This window comes from Monodelphis domestica, chromosome 3 (genome assembly GCF_027887165.1).
Source record: "Monodelphis domestica isolate mMonDom1 chromosome 3, mMonDom1.pri, whole genome shotgun sequence".
NCBI lineage: Eukaryota > Metazoa > Chordata > Mammalia > Didelphimorphia > Didelphidae > Monodelphis > Monodelphis domestica.
The window spans coordinates 455,313,811-455,336,684 of record NC_077229.1 but is presented as its reverse complement, the minus strand read 5'-3'; the positions used below and the strand labels follow the sequence as shown (position 1 = coordinate 455,336,684).

The window sequence follows — 22,874 nt, the reverse complement described above, 5'->3', positions numbered from 1 at the left end:
CTTTCTCCCACAGTGTAAAACCTTTGTTACTGGCCCAAAGGAGTTCACTTATCCCATCCAATCCCATCTCCCCAAATACCCGCCATAACACTGCCAACATTTTAAATTAATACAGAAATACAAATAGGACTCTTCTTTTAAGCAGCCTTTCTTTAAAAATGAATTACTGACATTTTTATTCTGGGAAAATATATGATCATTTCTATTAAGTTTAGTTGATAAATGTGTTCTTTATCAATATAAAAGGTCAAAACCATGTGGAGCTGTGAATTACTTAATTTTTCAATAGTGAATGAGATTTTATTTTCTTTTGCCTGTATATATATACATATATATATAATAAAAAAATTTTGCTGTCCAAGGAACTTCAAAATGAAAAGATCAGACCTTGCAAACATTAGATGGATAATCAGGGTGGTGTAAATAAAGCATTAGAATTGGAATCAGAATATTAGACACATGACCTCACTAACCTCACTTCCCTCATCTGTAAAATGAAGAGGCTGAAAGAAAACCTGCAAAATTCCTTTTAACTACTCAGTTTTATAACAGGGTAATTATTTCTTAGTTGATTGAAAAGTCAACAATTAAGTTATATCTTAGATAGCAAAATGGCATGAGATACATTTTCACTGTGGTAAAAAATGTGGTCTAGAAAGGCTTTATAATAATGAATTATTGCAGTTTGCACATGTATCATTCATTATAAATTATGAGGTAGATTTTTCTTCTCAACTTAGCAGAGGGCCCAAGATGTCTTAAGGAGATCAAGAACTCTTGCTGATCAATCATTTCAGTCATGTCTCTTGACTCTTCCTCATCCCATTTGGAGGTTTTTGGACAAAGATCCTGGAGGGGTTTACCATTTCCTTCTCCAGTTCATTTTATAGATGAGAAAGCTGAGGCAAACAGGGTTAAGTGACTTGCCTCAGGGTCACACAGATAGTCAGTGTCTGCGGCTAGATTTGAACTCAGGAAGATGAGTCTTCCAGTCTCTGGACCTGGGACTCTATCCAATGCATCACCAAGCTGGCCAAGGACCTACATACATGGCAGAAGCAGCAGCCTTTCCCTCCTTAGAATGCCCAGATAGGCACTGTCCACTATTCCTTTTTATCCAGTACTCTGGACTATCAAAGGTTTTCTGCTTTGGTACTCTGCCCCTCCAGCCCTTGTCCATCTTTTCCCATACATTAGGCACTCTCTCCCTGTCCTTGGCTTGAAAAGAGCCTCGGATGCACTCTATCTTCTGATACTCGTATCTGGTACACCCCAGCTCTCCTGGGAGGAAACATCTGTATGGAGTGGACAGGTAGTCAGTGGCAGCCTGGTTTAGTGGGGAGAGAGCTAGCTTTGAAGAAGAAAAGGCTGGGGTTCAAATTTCATCTCCAGGACTTATCACTGGGCAAACATGGTTCAGGAATTTAACCTGATAAAAGCAGCCAGTGGAGAGAGAGGCCCAGTCACGGCACCAGTAGAGCTGGATTCAGCTCTGCACTAGCCCTGTGACCTGGGGCCTCTCTCTTTCCTTTGGGATGTACATCGCCAAGGTCTCTTTCAGAATCATCATTCTAGGCGGGGACTTGGGCCTCGGTGGCAGCACTAGGGTAGCACATCATCTACCTTCCACGCTGCCTCCTCAAACTCTAAAAAATCACAGCCTTCATCATAAACAATATTTACGTCTCGGCTCTGACCATTTCCCTTAACACGATACTAACAAAGGGAGGAAAGGGCAAAGCATTTTTAATATGTCATCGCACAGAATAAGAATCATTCAAATTGCTTCAAGTCGGTGCCTTGCCCAAGTAACAACAATCTGCCTTGAGCCAGGTGTGGTGGCAACCCCCTATTACTGGGGAGCTCCCCAGGGGTGGCTGAGGGGTGGGGGAGGCCTGGGTCCCCAGGCTGTCTAAGGAGAAGGGAACCAGCCCAGGTTGGAACTGGAACAGGTCAAAGCTTCCATGCTAATCACCGGTGGGATGAGGCCTATGAAAGGCTACTCTGCTTATAGCGTGGGTAAGACTGGGGGATGCAGCCTTGAAAAAGGTCCAAGCTTGAGTTCTGAGCCAATTGGTGAAATGATGGTGGCATGAGCCATGCATCCTTACTGGTAAATGATGTCAACTGTATTCTACACACATCATATCTAACCTTACCGCAGAACCACGAAAGGAGTAGCTTTGCTTTTCTAAATAGAATTCAAAGAGAGAGAGAGAGAGAGAAAGAGAGAGAGAGAGAGAGAGAGAGAGAGAGAGAGAGAGAGAGAGAGAGAGAGAGAGAGAGAGAGAGAGAGAGAGAGAGAGAGAGAGAGAGAATGACGGACTGATGGAAATAATAAGAAAGATATAAATAAAGTAGATTACCTGCAATAATCTCCTTGCTTAGCGACCTTGGCCAGTGAGAAAATGCAGTCGATGGTTGCTAAGTGATGAACTGCTTTACACAAAGAGTGATAGTGTTCGCTGAAATGACTGCAGAGATACAAAAAACAAATGAGAAAAGTGAGCACACTGGCTTCTGAGAACTAAACTAGTCATGTCAAAGTATCTTTATTTAACCTTTTTAGGCACAAACTCAGATTATCTCACTCGGGCATGATCAAGAGGCACAGGAGACGCAGCCCCTGAATCTCTCAGCTTATTTTCTGTAGCAAGGCAACCACTGGAACATGTAGTTTCCTTTTTGGTATTTTTGGGGGTGGAATGATACATATTCATACATATAAAATTAATAAAACACCATGTACACAAGCAGATCATGTTTCCATTTTTACACCACACCCACCGATATTATAATTCCTTGATCTAGTTAGGAACTTTTTTTTTTTAAACCCTTACCTTCTGTCTTGGAGTCAATACTGTGTATTGGCTCCAAGGCAGAAGAGTGTTAAGGGCTGGGCAATGGGGATCAAGTGACTTGCCCAGGGTCAAAAAGCTGGCAAGTGTCTGAGGTCAAATTTGAACCCAGGACCTCCCTTCTCTAGGCCTGGCTCTCAATCCACTGCACTACCCAGCTGCCCCTAGGAACTTTATTTTAAAAAGCAATTTAACTCTTCATTTGTTTTCTACTTTTAAAATCACATTCATTTCAATATATATCCTTTATTTTTCTCCTACCCAAATGAAGGGCCTTCTCTGGTTGGCAAACATTCAAAAAGAAAATGGAAAAAAATAGTTCAGCAAAATCAATTAATAAACTGAGGGTCTAATGGTATATTATTCCATTTACCCCTATTACTCATTATCCCTAAGCTTTATACTGGATGGTACTAGATTTAGAGCTGGAAAGGAGAAAGTAGACTGAGATTTTTAATGATGTAATATATTAACAAAAATTATAGTGATATTATACAAATATTTTTTAAATACGCAATTTATCATTCTGAAAATATCATGAATAATGTCTCTGGGCAGTTTCCTTTTCTTTTTCATCTGTTACTGATTTGTTTTTGAAACTTTTACCTTCTGTCTTAGTATCAATTCCAAGGCAGAAGAGCACCAAGGGCCAGGCAATTGGGGTTAGATGACTTGCTCAGGGTTACAGAGCTAGGAAGTGTCTGCAGTCATAGTGGAATCCAAGTCCTCCAGACTCCAGGTCTGACTGCCCCCTGTATCATTGTCATTTGTGTTATAAGGATGTCGTTTTTGAAATAGCTTATACTTCTCCAGCCAAATTTGCCAGTTGGGACTCTAAATCCTACTTGTCCTTTTCCTAAACCCTGAAAAACATTCTACCAATATCTATGACATATATGAGACTATGCCCAGCACTGCCTTGTTAGTTGTCATAAACTACATAACATGGTATATTATCTTCCTCCTCAAGTTCCTATCATTTCTATTTCAATAGCCTTATTGGTCCCGAGTACTTATTTGGTGCTGGACAGAATCCGTTACAAAATAAGTTATCTTCACGGGTTTTTCCTTTTCCCAAATAGGAAGTATTTATTAGGCAAAGTGACAAAAAGCAGAACAAAAAGAGAATGCTCCATCAAATGTCTGGAGAGCTGGAACCTGCCTGTCGTATTCCATCATGTCTCTGTCTGCTGTATCTACTCTGGGGCTCAGCGTCCCCCTTTTTATTCTAGGCCCTGACCCACATCCTAGCCCCGGCACAGCATCCCTTCTGTCTGGGTGAGCACCCACACGTGTGTCTGGAAGTGCACACACTTTCCTGTGGGGAGGGAGATGACGTCAGAGCTAAGTGGCCGGGGCTGAGATCCTGCCTTAGACCTGGGAACCCAGACAAGTCGCCGAGGATCAGAAGACAGAGATTTAGAGCTCAAAAGGACTTGAGAGAGCCGCAAGCGTGGTCTCTCGTTTTATAGAGGAGAACCTGAGGTTAATGGATGAAGTCGCGTGCTCAGAGTCAAAGCACTAGCTTTTTCCGAGATGGAATCAAACGGATGATTTCATAAAACGTCCTACTCTTCGTGTCTCCATCTACAGAATGGTAGCTTAGACTCAGGGGCCGCTGAGTTCCTTCTAGCCCTAACTCGGATGCTAAGCACACCCTGTAGAAGACAGGGCAGGCCCGCAGCGACGGACGCGGGGAAAGCAGACAACTATACCTGTAACGCAATGGGTACAGGGGGGCTGTGTTAGAGACCACGATCAGCTTCCACAGTGGCCAGTCTTACCAGCCTCTGACCATATACCCCACAAGGCAAGCCAGGCTGCAGCAGGCCCCGTCCTTACTTACTCTGGAAGTCGCTATCCCAGATCACTGAGAAGTGTCCAGTTTCTAGAAACTAAATGTCCTGGAGGCTGGAGAAGAGGGAGAACTTGAGTTCAAAGCCTGCTCCTGACACATGACAGCTGTGACCAAGGACGAGTCCATCAAGCAAGCAAGTACTGCAAGTACCTAACATATATATGCCAAGCACTGGGCTAGTCAGGAATACAAAAAAGCAATCCTTGTGGTCAAGAAACTTACATTCTAGCAGGGGAGAGCTAGACAGCGTAGGCATGGCATGACAAGGTGCTTGTTAAGGAAGGAGGGACCATGGCCGTCGGGCTCTGGCTGCTTGTACAAGGGCATGCTGGAGCTGGTCCCTGAAAAAAAGGGAGGGATGCTCAAAGGCATGGGGATGAGGGAATGCCTTCCAGGCAAGGGAGATGGCCAATGCAAAGGCAAGAAAATAGGGCTGTGAAGGGAAAGGATGTAAAATGAAGCTGGAAAGATAGCTTCACAGGATCATCAATTTCAAGCTGCAATGGATGTCTAAGGCCATCCTGACGAAACCCCTCATTAAAACCAAGGTGGGAAGGGCTTTAAAGGCTAAACACTGAAGTTTATATTTTATCCTAGAGGCAATAAAGAGCCAATGGAACTTCTCAGTTGTCTTCAGACTATTCTTTAAGAATATAGGTTACATCATAGCCGCACTCTTTGTGGTGGCAAAAAATTGGAAAACGAGGGGATGCCCTTCAATTGGGGAATGGCTGAACAGATTGTGGTATGTGTTGGTGATGGAATACTATTATGCTCAAAGGAATAATAAAGTGGAGGAATTCCATGGAGACTGGAACAACCTCCAGGAAGTGATGCAGAGCGAGAGGAGCAGAACCAGGAGAACATTGTACACAGAGACTAATACACTGTGGTATAATTGAATATAATGGACTTCTCTACTAGAAACAATGCAATGACCTAGGACAATTATGAGGGACTTATGAGAAAGAACACTATCCACACCCAGAGAAAGAACTGTGGGAGTAGAAACACAGAAAAACATTTACTTGGTCACATGGTTTGAAGGGGAAATGATTGGAGATGTAGACTCTAAATGATTACTCTGTAGAAAATATTAATAATATGGAAATAAGTCTTGATCAGTGATACATGTAAAACTCTGGAACTGATTGTCGGCTACAGAAGTATGGGAGGGAGGAGGGGAGGGAAAGAATATGAATCATGTAATGATGGAAAAACATTCTAAATAAATTAAAGAAAATTTTTTAAAAAGAAAAATATATAGGTTACAGAGTCAATTTGCCTTAGCAAAAGAAATTCCTCACACTAATGAAATCACAGGTTTAGATTAAAAGAGTCTTAAAAAAAAAGTTTTAATGAATAGATAGAGGCAGCTAGGTAGCACACTGGATAGAGAGCCAGAACTGGAGTTGGAAGGATCTGGGTTCAAATGTGGCCTAATAAGTCTTATCTCATTTGATTCTCACAAAACTCTGGGAAATAGATGCTACTATTACTCCTATTTTGCAGATGAGGAAACTGAGGAAGACAGGGATTAAGTATGTATTACATACTTCCCTGCTTCAGTAAAGACATATATAATTATCATGAAAATGTTAACTATTAAGTTATACTGTTGTGACAGGCAATGCATTGAATAAAAAGTTGGCTTCACAATCAGGAAAAGTTGGTTTAAGTCCTTTCTCTGATACATAATGGCTATGTGAGACTAGGAAAATCAATTTACCTCTCAGTGTCCCAGACAACTTTCTAGAATTCTAACCTGGAGGAAGACTGCTTAAGGGAGTTTCCTACCCCAATGAAATCGCAAGTAGGAACTAAAATTCCACTGCTGTTGATTCATTTTAGGTATGTCCAACTCTCCATGACCCCATTTGGGATTTTCTTGGTAAAGATACTAGAGTGTTTGTCATCTCCAATTCATTAGACAGATGAGAAAACTGAGGCAAATTGCATTACATGACTTGCTCAGGGTCACAACACTAATAAGTGTCTGAGGTCACATTTGAATTCAGGAAGGTAACTCCAGACTTGGCACTACACCCACTGAGCCACTTAGCTACCCCTACCCTCTCCCAAATTGTCATATAATGAACCCCTCAGAAGTAATGCCTTCCTAGTATGTTTAAACTTATCTTACTATGGAAACTAATATTCTAGATCAACATTCAATTTACAGGACCTTGTTGGTAAAACGGATGATAAAACCTTAAGAAACAGCACATTCCTAAAAAAAGACCTTCCTATTTCCCTTTTAAGACTCATGTAACTTCTGCAATCTGCAAAGAGGTTTGTTCAAAAATGTTTTTAAAAATTTACTTAAGGTGAAGGATTAATAATTTTTTTTAAACCCTTACCTTCCATCGTAGAATTAATATTGTGTATTGGCTCCAAAGCAGTGGAGTGGTAAGGGCTAGGCAATGGGGGTCAAGTGACTTGCCCAGGGTCACACAGCTAAGGATTAATAAAATTTGAAATGAGTGAAGGATACAAACTTGTTTATGATTTGTGAGTTTTCAGGCAATTAACTAGCATTTATCAAGTACTTACCATGCTAAGTGCTGGGGGGACAAAAAGAAAGGGTAAAAGAAGTATCTGTTTTCAAGGAACTTATGGCTCTTGATTAAACTCTTAATAAAAGCCAATGATATTATTAATTTATAAATCAAAAAGAGGAGGAAGACTGTACACAATGTTTTCAGCATTGCCTGCATCTATATGCCATAGATAAATATTGCTCGGTCTTTGGCAAACATAAAAATCCATTCTAGAATTTCCTACAGCTATAATGATGACTCGTTTAGTTTTGTATTAGACTTTGTTCCATGAATATGAATTTAACTGAGAAAGGGAAATATTTTCCTACTTGTTTGTGAATACATTTCTAACATGTTTGAACTTTGCTTAAGAGCTACTATAATTCAATTTTTAAAGAATTTTCAAATAAAAAGGGTTCTGATTCCAACCGAGCACAGTCTAGTACTTAACCTTCTTTTCAGAATGCAAGCAGGAAATTCATTTCTTTTTTACTCACTGAGTTTTGACATCCTTTATTTCCTGTAACATTCTGACTGAAAATAATGCTAATGATACAAATGCGTTCATCCAAGAAAAAGTAAATACACTTGTTGCAAGACTAGCATTTAATTCTTTAGTGTTGGGTTAGTTAAAAATTTTAATTTAATTTAAAAACTCAGACCATATGGCATCTCATTAAACAGTACTCAGTACAGTACAGTGCTTTTTTCTCTTGGGAGTTCTCACTGCAAGAGCTCTGGTTTTAAATCTCAGCCAATGCTTAATTATCTGTGATGTGAGGCAACAGGAATAGAGGTATGGATAACTGAATAAGGTGATATGTTTTAAGCTTTCTTCATCCTACCTATTAATTTTAACATACTTTCCTATCAAATGTTTTTTTTCAGAGAAACTAACAAGTAGCCAAATAAGTTAATTCCAGCCTTCTTTGCTCCAACCCCAACTCGGCCTAATAACGATTGGAATTATTAGTAAAAAGAGTAAAATGTGTTTCTTTTTAATTGAAAAGTTTGTCAAACTAAGGAAGAGAATACTTTCTTTAGTTGGAAGTAGTGCCAGCTGAGTGTTACACAAGATCATCTGACTAGGTTAAACATAAGGTAAGGTTACTGTTAGGCAAACTGAGTTGGGTACTACCACAGGGGCAAGGAGATGATGGGTTAGTTCTTTGAGACTTGAGATAAGTATTCATCAAGTCAAGAGTGCAGTAGAAAGGATCAGAATCAGAAAAACTAATGAAGCACAGTTCTCTGAAGCAGCATGGAAAAATCCATGACCAGAATTGCTGTCAAAGGCTTTGGTTTAGACCTAACTAATCAATAACACCCTGTACAGCTAGCCCTTCTGGATCAAAACCATCTAACATGATGAACGCAAGATGAAAAGGACCCCTAAGCTCTTCCATACAGAGATACAGCAAATTGGAAGGCAAACCAGAGGTCTGCATAAAGGTGGTGTGAGCACACAGGAAATTGGCAGATAAGCTTCAATATGGATAATACATTTGGGGAGAAATAAAAAAAAAACTGTATTTGATGTTCAATGTTGAACAGGAAAAGATCAAAGGTTCACTTAAGACTTGATGGAAACAGCTATTTGTGTTACTAATGCCAAAAAAGAGTAACTACACACTGCCAGCATTAAGAAATTAAATTTCCTATCTATACACAGATCCATGAAAGTGGTCCAACTGTTGGTTTTAGGTTCTCGATTGTTTTATGTTGGTTAAATGTAACAAACACAATTATTATTTGTACTCACTCTCTGTACTTAATTCCCATTTTCAATTATTTTCCATTAGCCATTTTTAGATGCTAAAAAACATTTAAATAGGTCAGTTTGGACTTGTGGGTTGTTTTTTTTTTTAACACACCACATCCCTTTTCTCATTTCTATTGTTTGTCCTAGCTTTGTATTTGTTTTATAAATTTTCAAACAAGTCAATAGCGTGGTTCTACACACATAGCAGACAATAGGTGGCTCAGTCAGAGCACTGGGCTTGGAATCAGGAAGACTCATTTTCCTGAGATCAAATGTCGTCTCAGACACTTACTGGCTGTGTGACCCTGTGCAAGTCATTCAATTCTGTCTGCCTCAGTTTCTCATCTGTAAAATGAGCTAGAGAAGAAAAGGGCAAACCACTGTAGTATCTTTACCAAAAAAAAAAAAACCAAAATGACATCATGATGAATTGGACACAACTAAAACAAGTCAACAACAAGAACAACAAAACTGTCACAGGAAAGACTAAAGAACTGAAAACAAATACTACATAAGTAATTATAATGGCCATGACTGACTGTGAAAAAGAAATTATAAAATTCTAACCTCCCTCATTTTTGCAGAGGAGAAGGATTCTGGGTAAGGAACACTGCAAATAGTGTTAGATCATTAGTGTATGTTCATTCGTTTTGCTGAACTTAACCCCCCCCCCCCATTCTTTCTTTTTCATTCTATGTTAAAAGGTGTGATTCATTATATAAGATGATTTATTGAGCAGGGAGGTTAAATGGATATATATGGAAATGCAAGTGATGTAAAAATCAAAGATATAAATTAAGAAAAGAACTCTTAAAAATCTAGGGATGTCCTACCTAAAATAGTTAATTAGCTTTTTAAAAACAAAATTTGGGTGAAAAAGGATGAAAAGGGAAGGTTAGCAACCATTATCATTCATCTTAAAAGTGACTTGTTGAAAAACATCAAAATATTGACAGGGGTTCACAAGAATTAAGTTACTTTTAGGCAATCTTATGGAGGGTATGACTACAAATATGAAAAAAAACACCTCTTTCATTTAAGCTTAGCATTAACATAAAAATGTGACCAATATTGGCAAAAGCCAATGTAAAAGGGCATAGGAAATACCAGTTATTTACAACAAAGAAGGTTTATTCAAAGATATATTGTACTTGGCAGGTGTTGTACACTAAAGAGTAGGAATATTGTCACCTTAAAGTAAGAGTTGCCAAAGACAACTTTTCTCTAAAACACAATTTGGACAACATAGAAAATATTGTTCCATATAATCTGGAAAATTGATTAGTAGGACCACATTATTTTTATTGAGTTTTTATTTATTTAAAAAATCTATATCTATATCTATATCTATATCTATATCTATACACATACACACATACACAAAGAAGAATAAGCAACTATATACTCTGGTGTTCAGCAATTAAGACTGATGTAGAGAAAAAAAAATAAACTTCCTTTATTCCTTATAAGGAAATTAAGCCCAAATATTGATTCAAATTTTCTCAGCTTTAGAAGAGAGGATGAGAATATAATGGGGTTAAGTAATAACCGAAGGCAATGGCTTACTCACTGATTATTCCAAAACCTCAGCCAAAATGTATAGTACTATAACAAAAATAAATGTTTATTCTGCAAGCAAAGACTTTAAGATGAGCTTACATTTCAATGGATTAAAAATAAAATCAAAGAGCACATGTATTCAACTATTTTATGGCAGGCCAGAAAAAAAAAAATCAAAGCAGTAATTTCTACTTTTCCTTTTGATGGAAAGATTTTCCGGTCTATTTCTCATAACAAGAGTCAGATTATACATTTCATTGTAAACTCACTCTAAAAAATTTAGCCATTCAGTGTTGCAGTCAAGGACTAGCTGCTCCCGGAGCTGATTCAGATGTCTGTAATTTTCTACAATAAAAGGAGAATGAAAGCGGCTGACAGCTTTTGTGCTAGAAGAGAAGGAAAACATAAATAGGAAATCAAGGTTACTTAGAAATCAGTAATGCCATCACTTTAGAAAATTAGAGTAGTTCTTCATTATTCTCTGATGAACCTTGAAAATACATGTAAAGAGTGAGCATTCTGTCATTATGCTATTCAAATCTATTCATTTCAGTAATCTTTACCATAAAGATCGGTTCTTGGATTCTATAGAAAGGCCTGGACATAAAGCTTCTGAAAGTTATTCTTTAATATAAAGTATGTATGGTAAAGTCAGTTGGTATTTCAAATGTTCATCTTTAGTAATAAAAGGTTCTTTCTTTAACATTTGCTAATGGAAGACCTGTTTGATTGGTAGAAATATATATGACATAACAAAACTCAGTACATTAATTCACAGGAGAATGAAGGTGAAAGAAATCTTTGGAAAATGAACTATATTTTCTAATTTCCCATTTAGAAAAATGAACAGTTGTAATTTCACTAGTCTTTTTATACATAATCTCCACATATTCCCATCAATTTTGATATTAGGAAAATAACATCTGATGAGAGGAGTTATGACCTGTCTTCTGTTCCCTTTCCCACAGTGCAAAGGGCATCAATCTGTTTTAACATGGCAAGTTGCTGTACAGAGAGAATGGATTTATCTCCTCTCTCATATCACTTTAAAAGTCTGGCTTGTGATGTACTAACCAGTCACCAATATAGTCTCAGTAGTCAAACAATGATTTAAAAAAAAAAAAACTTGGAATAAACTTCTTTAAAAGTTATGTTATTTGTAATACCCAGTGAAATTGCGCGTCAGCTACGGGAAGGGTGGGGGTGAGGAGGGAAGGAAATAATATGATTCTTGTAACCAAGAAATAATGTTATAAATTGACTAAATAAATTAATTTAAATTAAGAAAAAGTTATGTTATTCATTCACTCAACTACCTTACTAAATGCTCAGAAAATGTTTGATGCCATATTATCCTGTACTTGTTTCCATCATACTGACTGTGGTCTAAATCTCTATGCAAGTATGTTTTGTCCTAGTTCTCTCTTTTGGTATAAATGATTTAATGGCATTCCAGTTGTAACTCTGAAGAGACTGATGTGATTCAATATCAAGTAATTTCTCTGAAAATCAGATTTCCTTTTATAAGCTGGAGGCTAAGATAAAAGAGGAGTAAAAGGAAAGGAAGACAAAAGGAAGCATGCCTGAAAAGGCAGGGAGGAGGAAAAAGAGATTTGAGAGAAAGAAATGAAGCTACAATATCTGATTCTGATGTCCCAAACATTCAGACACAAAAGATAAAAAAGAAAGAAAAGCATAGTGTTAGGCAGATAGAAGGCAAGCCTGGGCACTTTGGAGATCTCTTGTGCTACTAGCAATAAATAACAAATCATTAATATGGCAATTAAAATGATAAATAATTCATACATTTTTGTTGTGACATAGGCTCTGATTTATTTCTGACACTGAGAATTTTAAGTGAAAATGGTCTTTACAATCTCTTTTCCATCTCCTTTAATACTATCACCAACTTTACTCTTCCTTTTAAGTGATCTTATCAAATCTGTCTTAAAAAGACAAATGCCATTTCACTGTGAATCCATAAAAGATCAGTATAGTAACTGTAATTAAGGTTAAGATCATTCATTTTTGTGAAGGATACTATTTTTGAGGTTAACTTCTGAACCTAATTAATTAAATTAAATAAGGTATACACTTTACTTAAAGAAGCATAAAGATACTCAAAAAGTTCAAGCAGGCAAATATGAAGATCCCCACTACATTTCCCACAGGTCTCCAGTGATATGCTGGGCTCACTAATCTGATAGAAAATATGAAATACTGATGAGCAAAATATCTAGTAAAGTATATATACTAAAAGGAAAAGAAGATCATCTTTAAAAATAGTACTTAGAATGGCCAGAACAACAATCTCCTTTATTTAAATATCCCCCATCAAAACTAAAATAAAGGCTTTGTTTTTAACTTGAAAATTTGTTTATGTTCCAATTATCCATAGAAACCATAATGACATCATAAGATTAAAAGAAAAAAAATATTTTCAAACCTACCTTCCAATCTTAACCCAGTCAGATGGTATAGAAGATGTAAGAGAGTTCTTTACTTCTATCAGAAACTAAAATAAATAAAAAATAAATATTGACTATTTAAGGAATGATTAAAAAAAATGCTCACAAATTTAAGATGACTTTTTAAATCCTAAAGATTATTTGGTTATTTAAATAGCTGATAACTGTATATGACTGAACTTAATTTATAATTAGTCCTGGGTAAAAAAAAAAATTTTTTTCTAGAATGCAGCATTCTGGAAAGTCATTATTAATCCCCGAGAGAGCAGTGCCTAGGACACACTCCTTTTCTTATTCTGTCTACATTTGTAAAGAAGCAAAAGAAACAAGGAGGTGTGTCTGAGCCGATACTTAGAGGTACATGACCCTGCCACTAAGTATTTGTGGCAGGAAAGGAGACGCTATGAGGAGATGGAGCAATGCACCTGGGGAAGGGGCCAAGTTATAGAAACTACTGTCATGGGACTATCACCTTCAAGGTTTAGTGGTATCTAGAATGTGGAACTGAACAAAAACTCATAGGAAAATTGGAAAACACTGTGGGCCAATAGTTCCCAACCTATATGAAGATAAGGTCAAAGTCAGTATGTGATTTAGATATAAAGAGTGATACCATAACTAAATTAGGGGAACACAGAATAGTTTGCCTGGCAGATCAATGGAGAAGGGAAGAATTTATGAAAAATGTATAAACAAGAGACAGAGAACATTAAGACATAAAATGAATAATTTTGATTATATTAAATTAAAAAGGGTTTGTAGAAACAAAACCAAGATTAGAATGAAAACAACTGGGAAAATTTTTTATAACAGATTTCTCTGATAATGATCTAATTTCCCAGATTTTTAGACAGTTAAGTCAACTTTATATGAATACAAGCCATTCCCCAATTTACAAATGAGCAAAGGATATGAACAAGCAATTTTCAGATGAAGAAATACAATCATATGGAAAATGTTCTAAATCATTCTTGATGAAAGAAATGCATATTAAAACAATGCTGAGGTATCACTGATTGGTCAATATGACAGTAAAGGAAAGTGATAAATGTTGGAAGAGATGTGGCAAAATCTGAACACTAATGCATTGTGGGTGGAGTTGTGACCTGATCCAGTCATTCTAGAAGGCAATTTGGAACTATGTCCAAAATGCATAGTTTTATAACTGTTGTAATATTTATTGGGAAAGGAAATAGGATTGGAAAAATGGGGGATAATGAGTCTTGTTTCCTTTCCACACTGTGCATACCGTTTGATTTTTTAATACCACTCTCTATCCCAAAAAAGATCATAAAAAAGGGGAAAAAACCTATTTGCACAAAAATGTTTATAGCAGCACTTTCTGTATTGGTAAAGAATTGAAAATTGAAGGGATGGTCCAACATTGGGGAATGGCTGAACAAACTGTGGTACATAATGATGATGGAATACTAGTGTGATGTAAGAAATGATAAGCAAGATGATTTCAGAAAGAGCTGTAAAAGATCTGGAATGACTTGATACAGAGTGAAATATGCAGAGTAATAGCAATGTGAAAAAACTTGGCAACTCTCAGCAATGCAATGATCTGGGACAATTCTGAAAAACTTAAGACAGTGAATCATATCCACCTCCACAGAAAGAACTGTTGGAGTTGGGTGGATGCAGATCAAAGCACACTAACTTTCCCATCAGGGTATTCAGTTTTATTTTGGGGTTCTGGTTTTGTGTGAGTGTGCTTTTACAACGATGACCAATATGGAAGTATGATTTGCATGAAAATACATGTGTGGCCCAGATCAAATTGCTTACTGTCTCTGAACTGAGGGAGGGAAGAAAGGGAAGGAGATGGTTTGAATCTTTTAATTTTGGAAAACATACGTTGATAATCATTATTACATGTAACTGGAAAAATAAAATATCTTTGAATTAAAAAGAAAAATATTTTGCAAATTAACATATTCAATCACTGCAATAAAACATGCAGCATAGAAACCATCTTTGAATGTAAATTAATTCATTCCTCTTTACAGTCTTCTTTAGTGATCCTTTAGAAAGGGTCACACCTTAATTGACTGGCATTTTTGGAGAAAGAGAATCCATAAGAACTCTTGGTAATTCACTCTACAATAATTATTAGGCAGTTCTTTATATCTCATCTAAATCTTTTAGGCTACATTATTTATTTCACTTTGTTCTGGCCTTAAAAGATTGAGAACAGATTTACCATTGTCTTTTTAAGAACCTTTATCAAACTGCTTACTCATCACCAAGATGAAAAATCCTCTATTACCAATACCCTTTTTTCATCAATCTTAGTTATCAGTCCTTGATATACTTTGCTGGTGCCTTTCCTAAATCCTTTCTAGTTTCTTCATATCTGACTTTTGCTTCAATGCTCAGACTGTAGGATACTCAGAGTGCTAAGTATAAGATGAAGGTAACTTTGTCTGTTTAACTCACATAACTCTACCACTTGATCTCAGGGTTGTGCCTGCTTTTAAAATGGAAGTACCAAAATGACAACATGGGGGTAATTTATTTTTCTCTACTGTGACCTATATATCTTTTCTTCCTGCTATTTTTTTTTCATTTATCAATATAACTCTTATCTATCATATGTATAAGTTGAGGGAATTTTGATGACAATGCTCTTCTGAAAAATGGATGAAGAGGGGGCCAGCTGGGTAGCTCAATAGATTGAGAGCCAGATCTAGAGATGGGAAGTCTTGGGTTCAAATCTGGCCTCAGCTACTTTCTAACTGTGTGACCCTGGGCAAGTCACTTAACCCCCATTGCCTAAGCCCTTACCACTCTTCTACCTTGAAACCAATACAGAGAATTGATTCTAAGAGGGAAGGAAAGGATCTTTAAAAAAAAAGAAAAAGAAGAAAAAGAAAATGTATTAAGAGTGGGGCAGCTAGATAGCACAGTGAGCAGAGAACCAGTTTTGGAGATGGAAGGACCTGGGTTAAAATCTTACCTCAAACACATTCTAATTTTTTAAATTTTTGGCAAATCACTTAACCTCAGTTGTCTAGCCCTTACCACTTTTCCGCCTTAAAACTAATAGTTGGTATTGAGTCTAAGGCAGAAGATAAGGATTTTTTAAAGAGAAACTTAAATGGAATAAATAAATAATTTTAACTCTTAGAGAAGTTGGCAATAAACAAGATGGTTTAAAGCATAAAAGAGAGCACAAGATTCATGCAAATTTTCCTTGAAGATTGTCACTTATTAAAAGCTTGAAATCTTAAATGATTATCTATGTCCCCCATCTAGTCTGAAAAAAAAGAAAGTAAAACAAAAATTAATATAATAATTATATTCTAATTCCCTTGGTCTCTTCTCTCCCCAAAAAGAAAAATGATGAAGTCTTGAAATTTGATTTACAATGATGCTCTTAAATGGTAAAAATCTGTTTTCAAATTACCCAGCTTATTATTAAATCACAAGGTTGTATATTTTTAAAGCCTCCATTCATAATCTTCAAATTTTTCCTAAATAAAAGGGATGAAAAAACATCATGGTTCATGGACTCTGAACAGTACAAAAAGGCTCTATAACTAGCTTTAAAAGAAGAGTTCCCTTTCAATTCTTTTTAATTTACAAATCAGAATACGGAATGATCACAATCAGCATTTTGCAGGTTGTGCAGTAAGCATAGCTGTATCTGAACTTATGTAGGAGGGCTGCTAGGGTGTGACCTTCACTACACAAGGAGGTCTTTCTATTAAATTTCGTCACCTGCAAAATGAACCCCCCCAAAAGCTCTACCTCTTTCAAGAATGTTGTAGGAATGAGCTGTTACATAAAGGATTAACCCTTCCATACCACACAGCTTGCAAAATGCTGACTGTCCTCAATTCATGTTCTGACAACATTCAGAGATGCACAGCATCACCAAACACAATGAACACGCGCTGTTCAAAAAAGATTTGTATGGATGAGAAGTTCCACATTAGGTTAAAGCATGCAAGATCTAAAGAGTCACTCACACTTGCGGCATTTGTACTGCATAAAAAAGCATTTCAGATTTTATTTCCAATAAAATAAGTAAGTCCATGGAGCAGTGGACTGAGCACTGGCCCTGGAGCCAGAAAGATAAATTCAAATCCAGCCATGGGTCTAGCCATGAGACACTGGGCAAGTCACTTAACTTTTGACTGTTTTAGTCTCTCAACTGCAAAACAGATAATAGCATAATAATACCTCCCAGGACTGTTGTAAGGAGAAACTGAGACTATATTTGCAAAGCACTTTGCAAACCTTAAAACTATATACATATATATATGTATAACTATATATATGCTATTGTTATTATTATTATTAAAACAAATTAATCCAAGACTCTCTAATATTATAATCAAACTTAGTGAAGTCATAATTCAGGAATATAAGAAACACTACCCCAATACAGAAAGGAAATCAGTTGACAAGCACTGATTATAACAATTCTTTCAAGTTAAAATCATGCTTCGTGTTAATACTTATAAAAATCAAACTTCACTATAAGGGTTATCATGGAAACTCCCAAACACGCATCTCATATTGAGGAAGTACTGAAATATTTCCCTGTAGAGCCTTAGATTAGGGAGCAGAATCTAGTTCAACTCCCTTTTTCTAAAAAGGAGGATACTAGAAGATAAAGAAGAAAGTAGCCAAATGGTAATTTGAACCTACTATCTCCTTTGACTTCAAATGCCCCATTCTTTCCAAGGTAGCATGATGATTCTATGAATAAGTACTTATTGAAAAGTAACTGATAAATTAGAACAGGATTCTTAGTTATTTTTTAATTGTTCTAGCCAATTTTTAAAATTTCATGATTTTATAAATTTATCCTAATTTTGCAAGCATTCACAGGAAGTGGCTATTAACATAGGTCAAGATAATAAACACAAAATGACCGCTAAACATCTGCCACAACGATAAAAACTTTCTATATCCCTGAGTCCCCTGAAAGTGCATTTCAAATCCACCGCAACACAAGACAAGATAGGCTATGTTATAAAAATATGACCCAATAAAATGGGAAATTATAAATTCTTGTGATTTCTCTCTAAATATGTAAATTGAAGAAGTTGGCCTAGGTAATTTCTTATGGCCCTTCCAGCTCTTCATTTTAGGAATCTATGAAATATACATCAGTTACTTAGGAGGAAAACCCATTCTGTATACAGAATTATTTTCAGTAGTCAGACTGTCTTACCAGCTGTACAAAAGGTAGTGCTATCAGAACCATTCATTTCAAAACTATAAGGTGGCAAAACAAATTCAAATGTAAATAACAAGATTATTTCTCTCTTAACAAATTTCTATTTCATTTGGCAAATGGCTTTCACAGAAAAAAAAATTTAATCAAGCATAGATTTACATTACCTCCTGTCCCAACACTGTTTTGTAATGTACTGAAGGATTTTTTAGTAATCTTCGTATTTCTTGCAAATGTAAGTTGACTTTTGCAGTAACCATTTGTATTTCCTCTTTTCTCGTACTTATTGAAGGGAAATCTGAGAGGTCCTTGAATAACTCGGTTTTATCTCCAATTCTAAAAAACAAAAAGTATGAGGATAAATGTAGACATAGAGTGGTTGAAATAGCACCATTCCCAGGCAGTGTGATATAATGGAAATAACAGTGTTCTAAATCTCTGATAATCAGAGAGATGCAAATCAAAACTCTGAGGTATCACCTCACACCTAGCAGATGGGCTAACAAGACAGCAAAGGAAAGTAATGAGTGTTGGAGGGGATGTGGCAAAGTGGGGACATTAACTCATTGCTGGTGGAGTTGTGAATTGATCCAGCCATTCTGGAGGGCAATTTGGTACTATGTCCAAAGGGCGATAAAAGACTGTCTGCCCTTTGACCCAGCCATAGCACTGCTGGGCTTGTACCCCAAAGAGATAATAAGGAAAAAGACTTGTACAAGAATATTCATAGCTGCACTCTTTGTGGTGGCCAAAAATTGAAAAATGAGGGGATGCCCATTAATTGGGGAATGGCTGAACAAATTGTGCTTTGTGTTGGTGATGGAATACTATTGTGCTAAAAGGAATAATAAAGTGGAGGAATTCCATGGAGACTGGAACGACCTCCAGGAAGAAGAGCAGAACCAGGAAAACAATGTACACAGAGACTGATACACTGTGTACAATTGAAGGTAATGGACTTCTCCATTAGTGGCAATGCCATGATCCTGAACAACCTGGAGGGATCTATGAGAAATAACACTATCCACATTCAAAGGAAGATCTGTGGGAGTAGAAACACAGAAGAAAAACAACTGCTTGATTACATGGGTCAAGGGGGATATGGCTGGGGATGTAGACTCTAAAGGAACATCCTAGTGCAAACATCAACATGGAAATAGGTTTTGATCAAAAACACAGGTAAAACCCAGTGGAATTGCACATCCCCTACAGGCGGGGGTGGGGGTAAGGGAGGGAAAGAACATGACTCTTGTAACCAAGGAAAAATATTCTAAATTGACTAATTAAATAAATTTTTCAAAAAATAAAATAAAATAAATTTTTTTTAATTTTAAAAAATTAAAAAAAATTAAGTTAAAATTAAATTAAAAAATTAATTTAAAAAAAGAAAACTGTCTCACCGTCCTGGTACTAGCTGCTCCCAATACCTGGAATGCTCTTTCCCCTCACTGTGAAAGTACTTCTTAGCACCCTTCAACACTAAGCTTGAGGTGGCAGCTGGTTCAATGGTTCAATGGACAGAGCATTGGGTCTGGAGAATGGAGGTCCTGGGTTTAAATCTGGTCTCAGAAACTTCCTAGCTATGTGACTGTGGACAAGTCATTTAACCCCCACTGCCTAACCCTTACCACTTTTCTGCCTTGGAGCCAATACACAGTATTGATTCTAAGATGGAAGGTAAGGGTTAAAAAAAAAAAAGACTAAGCTGGAGTTTTGCCTTCTGCAGCAGGTCCTTCTCAGCCAAACAGCTGTTGATGCCTTCCTTCTCAGCTGGTCTTCCACCTATTTTGTATATATGTCACATATACCAAGTTATTTACATGATGTCTTCTTGATTAGAACATATGCTCCTTGAGGACAAGGCCTATTTTTGCCTGTTTTTTCTTTATTTCTAGCATTTGATATAATGTCTCTAACAAAACAAGAACTTAATAAAAGCTTATTGACTGAATAATTGAATTATACATACTATTTTCCTAGTTCTGCCTACTTTACCCTAATTAGTTCACATAGAAGAGTCTTCTTTTGTTTCTTCAAATTCTTAGTCCTTTTTCTTAGGGTAGAATAATTCTATTATATTCATATACTCTAATTTGTTGGGTCAGTCCCCAATCAATGAGGCCTGATCAACATTTTTTTCTTTTTATTGTCATGCGAAACACACTTCCATATTGTTCATTTTTTAACAGCAGTCATGCATAACCAAAACCCCAAAATAAAATAAAAAATACAGTGATATGAAAGATGACTCCAACCATCAACTGAACTTAAAAAAAAATAATGAAAGGTCTGATACTTACTTGGCAGCTTGTTCACTGAGTATATTGAAATAATGCTCCACTGGGTCGAGAAGTTCAGGAATTTCCAGAAGGAATTTCTTGAGCAAGTCTGATTTAACTTGAGAATTGATAGCAGGAATTAATGCTTGAATTTCTATCTTCAGGTGACATAGGGCTTTAACAATTATGAAGAACTCTTGGGTGGAACACTGAAAATGGAAACAGTTTTAACCTAAAGAATGTAAAACACTTGAAAATGAAATGTAATGATTAACCAATCATTTTAAGGGTGAATACATTTCAGATTACCTTTCTTATGAGTGTATCTTGCCACATAAAAAGGTTATCCAATTAAAATAAAGAACTCAACAAACGTTTATGTAGTAAATTTCCATATGAGGAATGTTTTAAGGAATTAAGTTAAGTGATTTAAATCCAGAATTTTTTTCATTTTTCAAAAGGCATTTTGAAAAACACATCAGAAACACCAGGAATGGGGGGAAAAATAAATTCAAACAATATATTGAATCTCATTGTAGTCTCTTTGAATCTTATGTTTCTGCTCACTCCTACACTTATTCTATTTTTCCTAACAAAATAAACTAAGGCATGATAAACAGTCATTGACAATTTTTTTTAATGATCTTATTAGTAATTCACCACTTTTACCATCAGTTACTTACTGTACATGAAATACTACAGTTCCTATTTATATTCATAGAAAATAACAAAAGGGCAAGTCTTCTACTATGCTCTGAATATTAATCTATCTACTTATTAGACTTTCTAGAAGAGGAAAACAATTTTAAAGATCAAGAGCCAAGGAAGGCAGCAAGAAAAATAATTTTGCAACTTTAAATCTGCTAAAGCTGTATCTGCTTTTGTTATATAACAAAGTCCATTTGTTCTTGTTCTTACAAATTGCCACTTTTTTCCTTCTACACAGTCATCTCACAGCTCATTATAATGTAAGGCATATACAAAGAGTTCCACACATTTGCTGTAGACTAGGTCAGAGCCAGGAAAGATAAATGAGCAGTTGGAAGCTTGGGGCACTAGGTGACTAAATGATTTGGACATTCTTGCTTAGTACCAATATCAGAAAAAAAAACACCAGAAGCAAGACTTGAATCCAGGTCTTTATTATTGCAAGGTTTGCCCTCTATCTTCCACCTGATGGAACTTGTAGTTAAGATGCAGTCTAAGATATACCTATATCCTCCGAATCATGCTCCACTGCATGTTTATAAATATGGATGTTGAGCCATTGTCTTCCCAAAGGATGTTTGGTTCTTTAACTCCTGTCTTTCTTTCTCTTTCTCTCCCTTCTCTATAACATGTACAAAATATATAAACCACCATATCTGTTCTTAACCATAAGAGATGTAAAAACTCACTTGGGTAAGAGACTAGGAAAAGGTTTATTTCACTGAAAATCTGAACAGTAAGATGTCTACCTCAAAGAAATAGCTGAATAACAGTAGTTGGCTAGGTAGCTTCAAAAAACCAAAACAGAACAAAACCAAGGGCTTATTTAAGTAATATGGGGAAATTAGGAAGGATGACTTTATAAGGAAAAGGGGATGAATTCTGTTGTGAACATGCTGAATTGAAGATGCACTAATATGGTGAGCTTCTAGAATACCAAATAAGAAAAAAAAGAACCAAGTGACTTAGGGAGGAGTGAACTGTCCAAGAACTGAAATAGAATAGGTCAAAATGCATATATTTATAAGAGGGGCACATATGTGGTGAGCAGCTCCCATGCTTCTAGACTGGGTGAGAAAGGGGGAGAACCAAAATCTAAATAAGTGCCTAATCCACATAGGACTAACTAAAGAGATGATTCAATTAATCAAACTGTAATAATTTATTAGGCACCCACTATTACGTGACAGGAATTGTGTTAGAGGATGAAAATGATACATGGAATTTTTTTTATTATTCCTCAGAGACAAAAGGGGGGGGGGTTAAGAGGTACAAAAAGATTTATGATATCTTTTTTTTTTAATTATAGGAAAGAACTGAAACTAGGAAGGTACCCATCAGTTGGGGGATAGCTGAACAAACTGTGCTATACACATTTTACTAAATATTATTATACAAGAAATGATAAAAAGGAGCTTCAGAGAAATCTGGAAAAGACTTGTATAAACTGATGCTGAGTAAAGTGAACAGAACCCAAAAAACAATAATACAAAAATATCAACAACATAAAGAAAAATAACTTTTAAAGTCTTAAGAACTCAGATCAATGGGCCAACTACAATTTCAAAGGACCAAAAATGAGGTACACTGCTAGTTTCCTGACAAAGAAGTGATGGCCTCAAGGTGCAGAATAAGCCAGGTATTTTT

General features: G+C 36.2%; 1 protein-coding gene across 1 annotated transcript in view; it reads right to left on the bottom strand.

Annotated features, from left to right (window-relative positions):
- MSH3 (mutS homolog 3) overlaps nucleotides 1-22,874 on the bottom strand; it is a 215,285-nt gene that overhangs the window by 82,589 nt on the left and 109,822 nt on the right. Inside the window, exons 14-18 of the mRNA XM_007487380.3 lie at nucleotides 20,541-20,728; nucleotides 18,408-18,576; nucleotides 13,029-13,093; nucleotides 10,848-10,964; nucleotides 2,367-2,474 (exon numbers count right to left, since the gene is read on the bottom strand). Of these exons, the coding sequence (XP_007487442.1) occupies nucleotides 2,367-2,474; nucleotides 10,848-10,964; nucleotides 13,029-13,093; nucleotides 18,408-18,576; nucleotides 20,541-20,728 (647 nt within the window). The remainder of the gene's footprint in view (nucleotides 1-2,366; nucleotides 2,475-10,847; nucleotides 10,965-13,028; nucleotides 13,094-18,407; nucleotides 18,577-20,540; nucleotides 20,729-22,874) is intronic.